The 16,180-nt window shown below is 43.3% G+C and overlaps 1 protein-coding gene across 1 annotated transcript in view; it reads left to right on the top strand.

Moving 5' to 3' along the window:
* The window catches only part of LOC132820317 (sodium- and chloride-dependent neutral and basic amino acid transporter B(0+)-like), a 44,066-nt gene that overhangs the window by 16,766 nt on the left and 11,120 nt on the right, over positions 1-16,180 (top strand). Inside the window, exons 6-9 of the mRNA XM_060832341.1 lie at positions 8,485-8,625; positions 9,140-9,368; positions 11,716-11,841; positions 13,683-13,801. Coding sequence (XP_060688324.1) covers positions 8,485-8,625; positions 9,140-9,368; positions 11,716-11,841; positions 13,683-13,801 — 615 coding nt within the window. The remainder of the gene's footprint in view (positions 1-8,484; positions 8,626-9,139; positions 9,369-11,715; positions 11,842-13,682; positions 13,802-16,180) is intronic.

Here is a 16,180-nt window from a genome sequence, read left to right as displayed (position 1 = left end):
CTCATTATTCTTACTCTGCTTTTCAAGGTAACATTCAGATATCAAAAATTGCTCTAAACTACACATATATTCAGTAGTACAGCTCTAAAACAATGAGGCTCCAGTATTCCTCTGATGGTTGCCCTTTTATCTTGTGCTATGTACTATCTCATCCTTGGACCTGTGGGGAGGATTGTTTACCGCTAGGCTGGCTTCTTACAAATTGCTATGTTAGCAATTAGTTTCGCTTAGCCTGTCGCTTAGGATGCCGGGAAATACAGCCAATATGCCGGGGCCATTTTAGTTAACATTTCTGAGCTCTATTTTCTATATGGTCACTATATCTATTTCCAACTTATCATTCCTCCCTTTTTATCATTTTATGATAACCCTCAGAAATTAATACGTTGAAGTCGAGCAAACTCTTGTCCTGTTTCTACATCTGAATTGTCATCAGTCAAAAGTGTAGGTGTCAATCCTTCCTCATGTGTCCATATCGGGCTTTTCTCCTTTTTACATCGGCGTCGTGTGGGACAAGTTTGACAACTTCTTGTAATAAGGGCCCAAGCGATTCGGATACTAATACAAATGCCAAGAATGATGGCCAGAATGGAGAGAATGTCCAGCCCAATAGACTTTAGCCATCCCAACAGCTGACACAGTAAATTCCACCCGGCACAGGTCTCTTCTGAGACTGAATGGTCCAGGTCATATGCTTTAGTGGCAACATCGTTAATTAGTGAAGTGTCATTATATACAGCCGAGCTCTCATCCTCAATATAGGTACAACACTCAGGGCCAATAACTGCACATGCTCCCCCTTGGCTTGCTAAGAGATAGTCTAAAGCCATCCTATTCTGTAAGGTCATCATTCGTAGGGCAGTCTGCTCGTGTTCAGAAGGGCGCCAAAGAATCTGCTCCAAAATGTCTGTTGGTGGAACAGATGCTGCAGTATTATTCACAAAGGCATGGCAGCACGTGCGTGTATCATTTAAGTACGTATAGGTATCCTCGGATTTGGTGCCATTTCCTCGTAGGCATAAATACATTACTTCCTGGCAGATGCCAGTATTATATTACGGGGACATTCTGTCCTGGCATCCAGAGTTGTAATATTATATCCAGGGTACCACTGTTGAAGTCCTGTTAGGTTTTGCAAATGCTCTACGCAATCCTGTGACCATGCAAGATTTTGGATGACTATGCTGCTATAATTAGAAGTGGCCTTAGAGTAGTCAGGAAAGCCGACCAAGGGACAAATTGTCTGGTTAAACCCACTGTTACCTGGGCCATGACGATCACTCTGACCTGAACTATTCTCGTGGGGCCTGTGTTATTCAGCGTTATGCTATTCTCCTGTTTCCATACCCACCAATCCCCGATGAGGTTGCAAGGGGTAGCTAGGGTCTGACTGTACTCACTTATATTATTAGACTGGGTACCTATCACTCTGGGCAGTGATAAACTCATTGGGGGGGTGCTAATAGTCATATTGTCACTCATAGTACTCACGAGATCCCTCGGGACTATTACTGTACCATTGGGGCCATCAGAAGCAATACGTGGTGCCATACTCACAAAACCATTAGTCATTTTAGTAGTAACATCTGTAGAGTGTGAAGTCATCGCGGGGGTGCCTGTTTTTATCCACGTCTCCGCGGTGGTTGCACTAGAGTTGCTTGTAGACCCTTGGAGAGTGGGGGGTGCACCGCTGGTGGTGTTACTGGTCTGCGTTGATGTCCATGTCGCTGTTAGGCAGAGGCCAAAGAGAAAGAGGATAGGTTTCATCGTTTCACTTTTCTTCAGTCTTCCTTCCTTAGTGGCACCTATGTCAAGGGAAGAGAAAATACATACAGCAGTAGCTGCCCCTTATTATCATTCCTCCCCAATAAGCTTGCAATGGTGTAGGCTGATCCAGGCTTAATCTCCTTGAGTAAAGTCTTAACAACAGTGTCAGCCTTGTTATCAGCTGCAGGATAAGCCTCAATCCATTTACTAAAAACATCTACAATAACTGGGCGGCACGGTGGCACAGTGGTTAGCACTGCTGCCTCACAGCGCCTGAGACCCGGGTTCAGTTCCCGACTCAGGCGACTGACTGTGTGGAGTTTGCACGTTCTCCCCGTGTCTGCGTGGGTTTCCTCTGGGTGCTCCGGTTTCCTCCCACAGTCCAAAGATGTGCGGGTCAGGTGAATTGGCCATGCTAAATTGCCCGTAGTGTTAGGTAAGGGGTAAATGTAGGGGTATGGGTGGGTTGCGCTTCGGCGGGTCGGTGTGGACTTGTTGGGCCGAAGGGCCTGTTTCCACACTGTAAGTCTAATCTAATCTAAACTAAAACATATTTACACTTGGCTGTTCTGGGTAGCTCAATGAAGTCCATTTGCAACGTATCGAAGGGGCCTTCAGGCAGCGGGGTTCTACCCTGTTCACAGGGGACCCCCTTGCTGGGGTTATGCTGCATACATGTCAAGCATTTTTTAGTTTGTGCTCTAGCCAATTGCAGAACACTGGGATGCCACCAAGATTCCCAGACTAAATCTGCAGTTTGTCTAGCCCCACAGTGTGTTAAGTGATGGACAACATCAACCACCCAGACGGCTAAAACATCAGTCATACACACCTGGCCTGCTGGGGTTTTCCAAAGACCGTCAACGTCTTTGAAACATCCCAGATCAGTCCATTCATGAAGTACATTGTCAGGGGCGTCCCCCTGTAAAGCAACAATATCAGCGGTGGAGGGAGGTGGCTTGTCAGGAACTGAGGTCCTAATAGATTTCTTCTGAACCATCATAAAGGAGCCAGGGAGCTCCGTAGCCTGTTTAGCTACTTCATCTGCCTGTTTGTTTCCCATAGAAACCGGATCCGTTCCGGCAGAGTGCGCGGAACATTTAATAATGGCCAATTCGCGAGGACTTTGAATGGCCTGTAACAAATTAATGACTTCCTCCCTGTGTACGATAGGGGTCCCAGACGAGGTGAGGAAGCCTCGATTTTCCCATAGTGTCCCAAAATCATGGGCAACCCCGAAAGCATATCTAGAGTCAGTATAAATATTAGCTGTAAGTCCGGAGGCTAGCTCACATGCCCTAGTTAATGCAATTAATTCAGCTTTCTGAGCGGATACTGCGGGTATGAGGTGATGCTGCTCCACAATCCAACCCCCCGCATCCACTATACCATATCCAGCCACCCGTCCTCCATTCTTGTGTACAGAGGAGCTACCATCTACGAACAAAGTGACATCGGGATGTGGGAAGGGGCGATCAGTCAAGTCAAATCTGGGCCTAGTGTCTAGCATGATTTTGTGGGCGCAATCGTGAACGGGGACAGGAGTCTCAGCAGGGATGTCAGACATAAAAGTTGCCGGGTTAATACTTGCGCAATATTTGAAAGTCAATAAGGGGTTTCCTAAAAGGAAGATTTCCAACCTGGGACATAAAAATCCGGTTCCAGCTGATAGCCTCTATTGTCAGACTGCAGCTGGGGACCGGGTAATCTCCACAGCCCTTGCTGCTGTGTCTGCTGGGGAGGGGTGGGAGGTTGCCGCAAGGGGGCCATGGTATTTTGATCACTTTCCCATACAACAAATTCAGATTTAATAGGTTTTTCGGCCTTAGGACCGTCACCCTCGCCCCATAATGCTTTAATTGCCCTAGCTGCATCACCCTGTGGGGAATTGATCCAATTTAAGTTGTTAGTTTTCCATCTATCTTGTGTAGGTTTAGGCAAAGTGTTCATCAAGAGACTATTATACTGTTGTGAGACAGCCCCCACTCCCAAAGGGAAAAGAGGGTCCCAGAATATGTGCCATAAGTTTCATTAAACCTCTGTAGGTATTCCTCAGCACCCTCCCCCTTTTTTGGTTTTAAATCAATGATTTTTGCTAAGCCAACCGGTTTTCTGAGGACCTGCCGCATTGCTTCTTTAATTTCCTGCTCCTGTTGTTGTTGATTCGGGTGTTGTGCTGTAAAGGCAATCCAACTGTTGGCACCAGGGGGCATATTTAATATTTCCAAAAATTTTGCCCACTTAGAGCCAATAAACACAACCCTCAAAAAGTTCCAGATATCTTCTCCCACTGCCCCGTAAGCCTGCCAAATACTTTCAACTGATTCACACCATTTTTGTGGGTCCTTATCTTTGTCAGGGAGATTCATAGTCAGTGCCAAAATTTCCTGCGGTTTCCATGGTGTAAAAATTTCTATGGTAGCGGGGTAAAGAATCGCAGCGACAGGAGGGTTAGCGCGCGGCTGGCCGGGGACTATTACCCATCCCGCTTGAGGATTAGGAACAGTACGCATAGGGAACATGTGGCCTGGGGGTTCTTCTGTCTCTAAACTGTCATCGTCAGCCTCCTCTGTCCAAGGGTAGGGCAATTGCCGTTCGGGTTCACACTGTGGTGGAGGCCGATATCCTTTTTTACCTGTGCTGTGGGTAAAACTCCTTTCACTACGTGCCTCCTGGGGTATTGTACCCGATGGAGGGGGTTGGGGAGGGGATTCCACATTCCTAGAACTAATTCCCTTATCTTCCCATCCTGCACCCAGCCTCAGGTCTGACAATGCCGTCTCCACCGCTTGGTTGGCCAACCGTTTATTCTTATTAATATTTTCATCAAAATTTGCACATGCAACCTTGAGCTCATGAAGGGTCAAAGGAAGCCCATCCTTAGTGACACTTAGCCCCCTTTTTGTAGCATTATGTAACCAACTGTTGTAAACCTTCTGCCATAATTTTCTTACCCTTCTTTCCTCCTATTCCCTTTTTCCATACTAACTCCGTAGCTCTCTTTACAATCTTCAATTTCCACGTACCCCCTGCAGGCCATTCATCAGGTCCCAATTTTTCTGTTAGCCATCCTGACAATTTCCTGAGTGACTGCGCATCCTCAGGATATTCTGCACAGACTGTTACAATTAATGATCCCGGATCCTCACATTTATCCATGAACTGTCCCATAATGTTCCCTAAACTTTCCCTAACCTTTTGTGAGTGTTGCTTTTATGAGATCCTGCTCAAGGGACTTTAAACCTTCTCACACATACGTACCTCGGTGCTTTTATGAGGACTCTAACCCCATGGGACTTTAAACCCGTACGTATCTAAACAACTACTTGTGAGCGGTGCTTTTATGAGATCCTGCTCAAGGGACTTTAAACCCTCTCACACAGACGTACTGTGGTGCTTTTATGGGGACTCTAACCCCAAGGGACTTTAAACCCGTACGTATCTAAACAACTACTTGTGAGTGGTGCTTTTGTGAGATCCTGCTCAAGGGACTTTAAACCCTCTCACACAGACGTACTGTGGTGCTTCTATGGGGACTCTAACCCCAAGGGACTTTAAACCCGTACGTATCTAACTATTCTTATTTCTCCCCGCGCTCCCAGCGCCCTTTTTTTAAAAAAAAATTGTCCTACCTTCTATAGCACTCCCAGCGCTTGTGTGGTGGTCCCTTTAAAAAGCTGTTCACTGGTTCGTTCTGGATCCCGTCCGGTAGCAGCTCCTGCTGCGGTGAGTTGGATCCAGGTCCGCCCCTGACTTGGGGAGACACTAGTCGTGAGTCCCAAACGGTATACTCACGTCCTAGTTGGGCCCGTGTCCACCTTGCCACAGCAAGACCGTGTCCTGTTCAACCGTCACCAGGAGCCGCCTTCCGTTGGGATCCCACCGCTGGCACCAAAATGTGGAAGCTCAGCTTTGAGCTTCTGGGCTTTTTGTGAACGCCTGTCCAAGAACAGAGAACCACCACTTGATTAACACATTTCAACAGTACTGTTTTTATTCAAGACTGTCAGTATACGAATATACAAACAATCCTGGGAGAGAAAAGCCACTTTAGACCACGCCAGGTACTAAAGGATGGATTCTCTCACCCATTTTTGCATGCACTAGTCCTCCTTTTAAAAACATGCTTTGGAATTACAGATATCTGGTTGGCATGGACGTGTTGGACTGAAGGATCTGTTTCCATGCTGTACATCTCTATGACTCTATGATCATGCAATTACCAATATCAATACTTTCAATAACCTCTACTGCAATGATCATAACATCCAACTATTGTAAACAATTCAGAGATCTATCCACCAACTTATTTAAATATTCAGACTCACCTATTATTTCTAATCAATAGGTATGTGTATTGTTAGTATTTATTCTTATTTCTAGTAATTAAGACACTCACTCCTTTTTTTTGTTAATTCAAGAAAACCAGGCTGGATAGGCTCCTTTTAAAATGCATGTGGTCTGGGAGAAAGGTATCATCAATGGGAAAGGATCTTCTTTAAATTAAACTTGTTTTATCCAACTTAACAGGTGGGTGAATAAATAAGGTGAACCAGTTCATCCTTCCTCACCCTTGAGCTTAACGGTTTGGGACATCCCACCTGGAGATGTAACAAACTGGGGATTGGTCGATGCAAGGCATGGATTTAAACCAGACACCACTCCCATTACAGACATTTACTTTCGCCTTGCTGTAACACAGAATGTCGCTGATGGCACATGATCCAGCCCTAATGGAGTTGTCCCACAACACTAGTCACATTTGCTGCCTTCAGGCAAACTGGTTCGATAGCACTGAGCATCTGACTGACCATGGAGTAGGTGGGGAATCATGTGGTCCTCCCACTGGTTGCAATAGGATGTCCAAACTGTGCTCTAAAAACCTTGGGCTCTAATCCCTCTTAGTTTACTCTGAGCTTCAGCCATCTGGAAATAAGGCAGCAGGAGACCCATAAATCTGCATGAATGGATGTCAGAGTCAGAGATGTACAGCATGGAAACAGACCCTTCGTTCCAACTCATCTATGCTGACCAGATATCCTAAATTATTCTAATCTCATTTGTCAGCATTTGGCCCATAACCCTCTAAACCCTTCCTATTCATATACCCATCCAGATGCCTTTTAAATGTTGTAATTGTACCTACCTCTGGCAGTTCATTCCATGCACGCACTACCCTCAGCATGAAAAAATTACTCCTTAGACCCCTTTTATATCTTCCCTCTCTCACTTTAAACTTAAACCTGCCCTCTAGTTTTGGACTCCCCTATCCCAGGAAAAAAACCTTGACTATTCATCCTATCCATGCCCCTCATGATTTTATAAACCTCTATATGGTCACCCCTCAGCCTCTGATTCTCCAGAGAAAAATGCCCCAGCCTATTCAGCCTCCCTGTAGCTCAAACCCTCCAACTGTGGCAACATCTTCTAAAACTTTTCTGAAGCCTTTCAAGTTTAACAACATCCTCCCTATAGCAGGGAGAAGAGAATTTAACACGGTATTCCAAAAGTGGCCTAACCAATAACCAATTGTTGCAACATGCCCTCCCAATTTCTATAGTCAATGCATTGACCAATTATAGCAATTGTATCAAATACCTTCTTCATCACCCTGTCTACTTTTGCCTTCACTTTCACGAACTATGAACCTGCACTTCAAGGTCCCTTTGTTCAGCAACACTTCTCAGGAACTTACCATTATGTGTATGAGTCCTGCCCTGATTTGCCTTTCCAAAATGCAGCATGTTTGAATTTACAAAGGCATCAGGTTACAAACTCTTGGTACGCGAAGGGTCTATTGCTGTGTTATGCTGATCTCTGTTCTTTATTCTTTGACTACAATCAGGAAAGTGAAGAGACAGCAACTAGTTTGTAGGCTGTCTGCCGTAATGCAAAGTGCCACAAACAGGCTGCACATTGTTTTGAATTTAGAAAAACATCCTGATGAAGGGCTTATGCCCGAAACGTCGAGCCTCCTGCTCCTTGGTTGCTGCCTGACCTGCTGTTCTTTTCCAGCACCCCACTCTCAACTCTGATGTCTAGTCCTGGTTGTAATAGGATCTCATTTGCAACTGTAATCCCCACAGCTGCAAGTCAACCATAACAATGTTTAAAACTCAGTGATTCTGCAAACCCCTGAATTAAGTCTGTCATTCTCAGGATTTTAGTCATTGATACAGGGACTCTGCATAAATTTCCAGTTGCTCTGAAAAGCTGGGCAGAACTGGGGAGAATGGATTGAGAAGGGATTAGGGTCAAGGTTTTATCAGAGGGAGATGAAATTTACGTGGAACATGGCAATTGGGAAAAAAACTGAAAAGTAAAAGTGGGGCATGAAACATATTCATCATTTCAGCTCTGACGAAGAGTCACTGGACTCAAGACCTTAGCTCTGCTTTCTTCCCACAGATGCTGAATTTCTCTAGCAATTTCTGTTCTTTTTTCCAGATCTCCAGCATCTGCACTTTTTTGTTTTATTATTCATTACAGTTTGTTCTATTCTTCAATTGAATGTGTTATTTTCCTGTGCATGAATTATATAAAATTTAAGGCAATATTCTAATTTGCTGCTCAGCATTAAACACATCACTACAACTACTCCTATAGTCATAGGGTTAATTCTCTGTATTCATCGCAGTTCTGTTGGTTATCCATTCATTATGTCCTGTACTAGCCTTATAGGGAAACATTTTTTAAAAAGGCATTTTCTGTTTTTAGGCTGTGTATTTCACTTCGACATTCCCTTATTTGGTTCTGACCACATTCCTGATCCGAGGTGTTACCCTGGAGGGAGCCAGTAAAGGGATTGAATTCTACATTGGGAGCCAGTCAAATTTCTCCAAACTGGCTGATGCTGAGGTAAATACAGCAGTATAATTGACTGAATTTCAGGTACGCTTAGTTTTTGTTTTTGCCTGTTTCAGGTAGTGAATTTAATCTGGTTGGAGTTCTTGGTTAAATGGGGGAAAACTCAGTTGACAATTTTGACCGAGAACCTGTGATCAAATGCAAAACCCAACCTTGGCCTATCGCCTTCTCAAACGTTCCCAATCCCTCCCAGCCTAATACCCTGGCTTTTCTCGGTTCAGCACTTATGGCAGTCTTCATTGTACGCCTGCCCATAGCGCCAGCAGTGCTTGCTGCCAAGCTCTGACATTGCCAGAAAGTCAAATGGACGGGCAGCTCTGAAGGAGCTTCCATTGAGGGCAGGTCCTACCACCATCTTGTTCAAGCTGCAGAGGATATTATTTATAGACAAGGTGGATGGTGAGCAGTACTCCCTCAGTTAACTATAGTCCAACATGACTCATAGTCAGTGTAATTTTATCTGTTGGATGGACTTTCTCAATGCTAATTCTCTGTCCTATTCCAGGTTTGGAAAGATGCTGCAACACAAATTTTCTTTTCTCTTACTATCGGATGGGGTAGTTTAATAACACTGTCATCGTACAACAAGTTCCACAACAACTGCTACAGAGATACCATTGTTGTCTGTGTTGTTAATTCCGTTACGAGCGTGTTTGCTGGATTTGTCATCTTCTCAATCCTTGGACACATGGCCCATGTCCAAGGCAAACCTATTGCAGAGGTCATACAGTCAGGTAACCACAGAGTTAAATTTACTGATCTGAGTGATGCTAAAGCACTACATTTCATCATGTATCATGCTAATTAGAAGTTTTTATATAGCCCTAAGTTTGGAAATGTTTGTTGCAAAACTCAATGGAATTTTGAACTGATGAGTGCAACAGGGTATCTGGAACATCAGTGAATGGCAGAACAATGGGACTTGGGAATTGAGGAAGAACCAGAAATGATATTGATGGAAACTAACTAGCTAAGGGTCAAACATAAACCAAGCATTAAGAGAATGCATGAAAGGACAGCTTAACATTTTAAACATTGTTAGAATTGGTGCTGGATAATGTTATTATGGTACAATGAGATTCATCTTAGTGATCCCATGTCCCTGAAAGAGACAAGATACCAGTCTGCAATGAATTGTGAAGAGACAAGTCATTGGCACTACCCAAGCGAGCTGTATTTGACAATCAGCTGTATGCAGATATAAATATCTGAGTTGCGTAGTAGATAGTGAGTCTTCCTTCAAGATAAGGTGCAACAGCCTCAGAAATTGTGTATTTGCAGACACCTACAGCCTAGATGCTCCAGTTAAACTCCTCAATGAGCAGATAGCCATATTGGTATAAAGTACAAGATAAAGCTAAAATATTGGAATGGATTCATTTGTTTGTGCTTTTTGTCACAGGATTTGACTATGAGTACATATAATATTCCACAGAAGATGGATTGAGAGGTGGGAGCTCTCCAATAACTTTGAAGTGAGGGTTAGATCACACAAATCTGGGACCTGATTATCTGCTCAGGGACAACCTTTCAGAGCAAATGGGATCAAATAACCTCCATTCAATCCCTCCTCACCCTGATCCTCCTCATTCTTCTCCTGCTCCTTCTCCCAAAGTGTCGTCTGACAGGCATTCCTTCCCAACTCATCTGTACTAAAACTAGCAACGTCCCCTTAACAATCCTGAAAGCTTGCAAAACCTTTTCATATTCTCAAAGACATCTTTTCACTTTCCGCTAACTCTGTACCATCAAAAGAAAGAAACATTCCTCATCTGAAGATCCATGGTAAGCTCTACAAATAAAATGAATGTTCAGGTAGAGTGGTGGGATACATCTTGATCAGAAACTTTATAGGGAGTGATTAAGAGAGGGTGTCAACTGTGCCTACAAAATACAAAATGACAAATCCTGTCTCTTACCAGTCAATTTGATTAGATTCCTTACAGTATGGAAACAAGTCCTTCGACCTAATAAGTCCACCGAACCAGAAGACACAGCTTAAAAATACGGTATGGACCATTTAGGACAGAGATGAGGAGAAACTTCTTCACCCAGAGAGTGGTGGCTGTGTGGAATGCTCTGCCCCAGAGGGCGGTGGAGGCCCAGTGTCGGGATTCATTTAAGAAAGAGTTGGATAGAGCTCTCAAGGATTGTGGAATCAAGGGTTATGGAGATAAAGCAAGAACAGGATACTGATTAAGGATGATCAGCCATGATCATATTGAATGGTGGTGCAGGCTCGAAGAGCAGAATGGCCTACTCCTGCACTTATCGCCTATTGTCGATTGTCCATTGTCCACACCGACCCTCCGAAGAGTAACCCACTCAGACCCATTCCCCTACATTTACCCCTGACAAATGCACCCAACACTATGGGCAATTTAGCATGGCCAATTCACCTAACCCCTGCACATCTTTGGGTTGTGGGAAGAAGCTGGAGCACCCGGAAGAAACCCACACAGACACGAGCAGACAGGCAGGATCCTGGTAAACCTGAGGAAAGTGGGTGTATCTGGAGGATAGAGAGACTTTGGTTGGGAGTCATCTCCAGTGCTGGAAGTGGTTTGGGTTTTGGTAGCAGGGATTGGTTCAAAACTTAATTGGGGGATCAATTTTATTGTTGGCCAGGAGCTAGAACAACTTTTACAGTCTCACTTTCCTGAGTAACAATTGAGCAAGATGGAACTTGCCAAAGTCTCTAACTCAGAGTTAAGGATTTTTTAGGAGTATGCCAGATGCTGGGAGATTGTCCATTGGAAGTTTTGCCTTTCTAAATCTAATGCCACAGATTCAATTTTGCCAGGGCTTCTGTTTGGTCATGACACACAATGTCTGCTTATAATTCAACAATAACTATCTACCCACCAGAAGATCTGCATCATTAAGCTAAATATAAAAAAAAACATTATTTCGTAGTCTCGTGATCTTACATCACTTCCTGATGAAGATGCTATCGATCTTACGTATACATATATCGATCTTACATTAACCTTTTGCATGACATTGGAGAGCTAAAGTTGTCAATCAACATCTGTATTAAGCACTATTAATATTGCCATATCAATTCTACCCACTGTTTAGGTTTTGGATTGGCTTTCATTGCCTATCCGGAGGCTCTTGCCCAGTTGCCATGGGCACCTTTCTGGTCCATTTTATTTTTCTTCATGCTGCTCACTGTGGGGCTCAGCAGTCTGTTTGCAAGTACAGGTAAGAATGATATTACTTTCTTTACCCAAATTCATTCCTTTTATAAAGGAAACCTATTTACATTACTGTGTCAGTGGTGGAGGGGTGAATGTTGAAAGTGGTGGATGGAATGCCAGTTAAGCATGCTGTTTTGTTCTGGATGGGGTCAAGCTTCTTGAATATCACTGAAGCTGCACCCATCCAGGAAAATGGGGATGACTTCATCACTGAATGTGGGGGGCATCTGATAGAATCATCAAGTTATGAAGGGAATAGATAAGATAGAAGATGAGAGGATCTTTCCACTGATGGGTTAAACTAGAACTGGGGGGCCTCAAAATAAGGCGGAGCAGATTTAGGACTGAGTTGAGGAGAACTTCTTCACCCAAAGGGTTGTGAATATGTGGTATTCCCTGCCCAATGAAGCAGTCTAAGCTGCCTCATTGAATGTTTTTAAGGCAAAGATCGATTTTTGAACAGTGAAGGAATTAAGGATTATGGTGAGCGGGCAGCTAAGTGGAGCTGAGGGCATGATAAAGATCAGCCACAATGTTATTGAATGGCAGAGCGGGCTCAAAGGGCCAGATGGCCTACTCCTGTTCTTAGTTCTTATGTCGTTATGTTCTTGTGTAAACTACTCACCATCCTGACTTGAAAATGCATCATTGTCCCTTCACTGTCGCTGGGTCAAAATCCTGGAAGTCTCTTTGTAATAGCATTTTGAGTGTCCATACACTGCAAGGACAGCAATAGTTCAAAATGGTAACTCACCAGCACATTCTCAAGAACAATTAGAGTTGGACAATGAATCATTGCCCAGCCAGCAGTACCCTCATCCCCGAATGAATTTTCAAAAAATGCTCAGTTTTTACTTAACTGCTGCAGGTATCTGAGGATAGTCACTGTGCAGTTTCAGGTACATCCTGAGCAGTACTCTCACACTAAAGTAAAAGGGACACAGTTACGTTAAAAATGAGTTGGGGAATGGTGACATTTTAGTAAATTCAGTGATATTACTAGATTAATCCAGAACCCTAGAGAAATTATCTGGAGATGAGTTCAAGCACCTGATAAATTTAATTCAGTCAATTAAATACATCTGGAATGAGGAAACGGTGTGAGCAATGTTAAGCATGAAACTAGCAGCTTGGTGGTAAATCCCACTCTGTATCACTAGGGCTCTTTAGGGAAAAGAATATGTCATCGTGTGAGTGAGGCATACATGAAACTCCGGGCCTACAGCCATGTGGTTGACCCTAGCCTCCACTTCGAAATGGGCTAAGCAGCCCCTTATCTGTAACTAACTATTGCGATAATAAGTATAAACCTGAGGGGACTATAAAGTTGGGAAGCACCTAGGCACCAGAAATGAGAAAGGTGCACACTGCTCTGCCTGCCCATAAAATTGCACAGACCAGTGGAGTAACTGTCCGATATCATCCTGTCACTGACTTATAGCTTACAGCTAATGTCATAGAGTTATCCACCTCCCACTCTGATAGGATAACACTAACGGTGCACTCACAGGCCTGGAATTCATCAACATTGACTCTGGACTCAAATCTCAGATCCCCATGTCAAACATGGACAGAGAAACCACTTGTTATTGACCTATCATGTTCCCTTAACTGGAACAAGAATTGGATGGGGTCTGGAATCAGTGTAGTTGCAGAAAAACCAGGCTGGGCGATTCTTTGAAAGACATAGCAATTATACTGGCGCAGCATCAGTAGATAGTGGGGAACCAATATGACAGAATCCTTACCCTCATCAATCTGTCAGCATCGGCAGTGCTAGGTTTCTTCGGGAATGTGTAAATTATCGATGAATTATTAATCTCACTTAATGATTGTTTTCATCAGAATCAGTTATAACAGCCCTGCTGGACCTGTTCCCAAAGGTTCTACGATCAAGGCGCTTTTCTCTGACAATTTCTATTTGTTCGTTATTTTTTATCTGCGGCCTTCTATGTGTAACACAGGTATGTTTACATTTCACAATTTCTCCATATTTAGTCTTAGATCACAATAAAAGTGAAATACTGTATTGACAACTGCGTATATTTCTAACTAAGTGTCAGTTTAGTTCAGTTGGAAGCACTCACCTCTGATTGGTAGTGCAAGGTTTTGGTAACAAAATCTAGTGGACAATCCAATGTATCATTAAGGGTGCGCTGCATTGCTAATGCTGGAGACTGTTCCAGCATTCGGAAGTTAAAATTGGAAGGGAATATAAAAATTGTGGGGATATTAATAATTTAACATGAGAAAATACATTTCCAAAGCCAGTGCATTCAAAGACATCAGTTACTGGATGAGACTATTTGAAGAAAACCATCGATAAGATGCTACAAGGAAGATTAGTAAACAAAATTAAAATGTGAGCTCGCAGGAAATACATGGATATGGATTCAAGATTGATAATGAAAGGCACACAGAGGAGGAACAAATGATTCATTCCCAGTTTGAACATCGATGATAAGTTTGGCACTTAACTGTCAATTATCATCTAACTAGTGTATTCTCCATGATGATGCATCTACCAATTAGATTCTATTTGCAAACTCATCACCACTCCCCTCACTTACAATATAAATCATTGTTTCTTTGGAATTTCCTGTGAATTGTTCTGGTGAGCACAAGGCAAAATTCTTTGACAAAATTAATCTCTGTCAGCAGTTTCCAAGTTTGCAGAGATACAAAAATAGATTGGAATGTGTGTTGTCAGGATGATGCATTTATATAGAGCACTAATGATAGCTGGCCTAGAGTCCTGCTTATGGTTTTGTTATGGTTATCTAAGGAAGGATATACTTGCCATAGAGGGAGTGCAGCAGACATCATCAAATTGAATCCCAGAATGGCAGAACAGTCCCTTCAGGAGAGATTGAGGAGGCTGGACTTTGTAACACTAGACAGGTCATCTCTTTAAAACACCTCCTCTAAATCTTTTACCCTTTAACTTCAATCCTAGTCATTGATCCCTCCATCAAGGGGAAATGTGTTTTTTCTGTCTATCCTAAGAATGCCGCTCATAATTTCATACATCTCAATCATGTCCCCTCTCAATTTCCGCTGCTCTAATAAAAGTAATTCCAGTCTGCCCAATCTCTCTTCATAACTGAACCCTCCAGCCCAAGCAGCATGCTAGTAAATCTCCTCTCCAGTACAATCATATCCCTCCAATGTGGATTCCAGAACTGTACACAATATGCTTATCTGTGGTCTGACCAACATCTTATATTTCCAGCATAATATCCCTGCTCTTAAAATCTTTGCCTTGGCTAATAAAGACAGGTATATCATTTGCCATCTTAATCACTTTTCCACATGTCCTGATACCTTCGAAGATCCAGAGTACAGGCACACCAAGGTCCCTCTAATCCTCAGCACCTCCCAGTGTCCTACCATTCATTATGTGAAGCTTGCCTTGTTTGTCCTGCCCAAGAGCATCACCTCACATTCATCCAAACTGAATTCCATTTGTCATTGGTCCGTCCATCTGACCAGCTGGTCTCTTTCCTCCTATAATGTAAGGCTATCCTCCTCACTTTTGGTCACCCTGCCAATTTTTATATCATCCGCAAACTAACCAATCAACTCACCTATATTTAAGCCTCAATCATTTATAGAAACCACAAACAGCAAGTGCTACAGCACAGACTTTCAATTGGAAAATACCCCTCAACCATCACCCTCAGCTTCCTGCCACTCAGCCAATTGTGGATCCAATTTGCCAAATTTCCTTGGAACCCATGGCCTATTATCTTTTCTATCAGTCTCCCATGTGGGACCTCATCAAAAGCCTCACTTTTTGAAGTCCCAGTAGATGGCATCAAAAGCATTGCCCTCATCTATACATCTAGTCATCTCTTCAAAAAATCAATGAAGTTAGTCAGACATGACCTCCCTTTAACAAAGTCGAGATTAGAGTGATGCTGGAAAAGCACAGCCACTCAGGCAGCATTCGAGGAGCAGGGATTCCTGATGAAGGGCTTTTGTCCAAAATGTCGATTTTCCTGCTCCTCAGATGCTGCCTGACTTGTTGTGCTTTTGCAGCACCACTCTAATCTCGACTCTGATCTCCAGCATCTGCAGTACCCACTTTCACCTGCTCCATTTAACAAACCCTGATAGTTCTTAATTAATCCCTGCCTCGCCAAATGCAGATTCATTCTGACCCTTGGAATTACTTCCAAAAGTTTCCCAACTACCCAGGTTAGACTGACTGGCCAATAGGTTGCTGTTTATACCCTCCTCCCCTCTGAATGTTCACTAAAGAAAGCAAGAGAAATAAATCCATTCCAAATAAAATTTATGACTTCATCATAAATTACATGAAAATGCAAGACAGTCAAAAT

The sequence above is a fragment of the Hemiscyllium ocellatum genome, chromosome 11, assembly GCF_020745735.1.
Source record: "Hemiscyllium ocellatum isolate sHemOce1 chromosome 11, sHemOce1.pat.X.cur, whole genome shotgun sequence".
NCBI lineage: Eukaryota > Metazoa > Chordata > Chondrichthyes > Orectolobiformes > Hemiscylliidae > Hemiscyllium > Hemiscyllium ocellatum.
The sequence above is the reverse complement of the archived record's forward strand: the minus strand, read 5'-3'. Positions and strand labels throughout refer to the sequence as shown.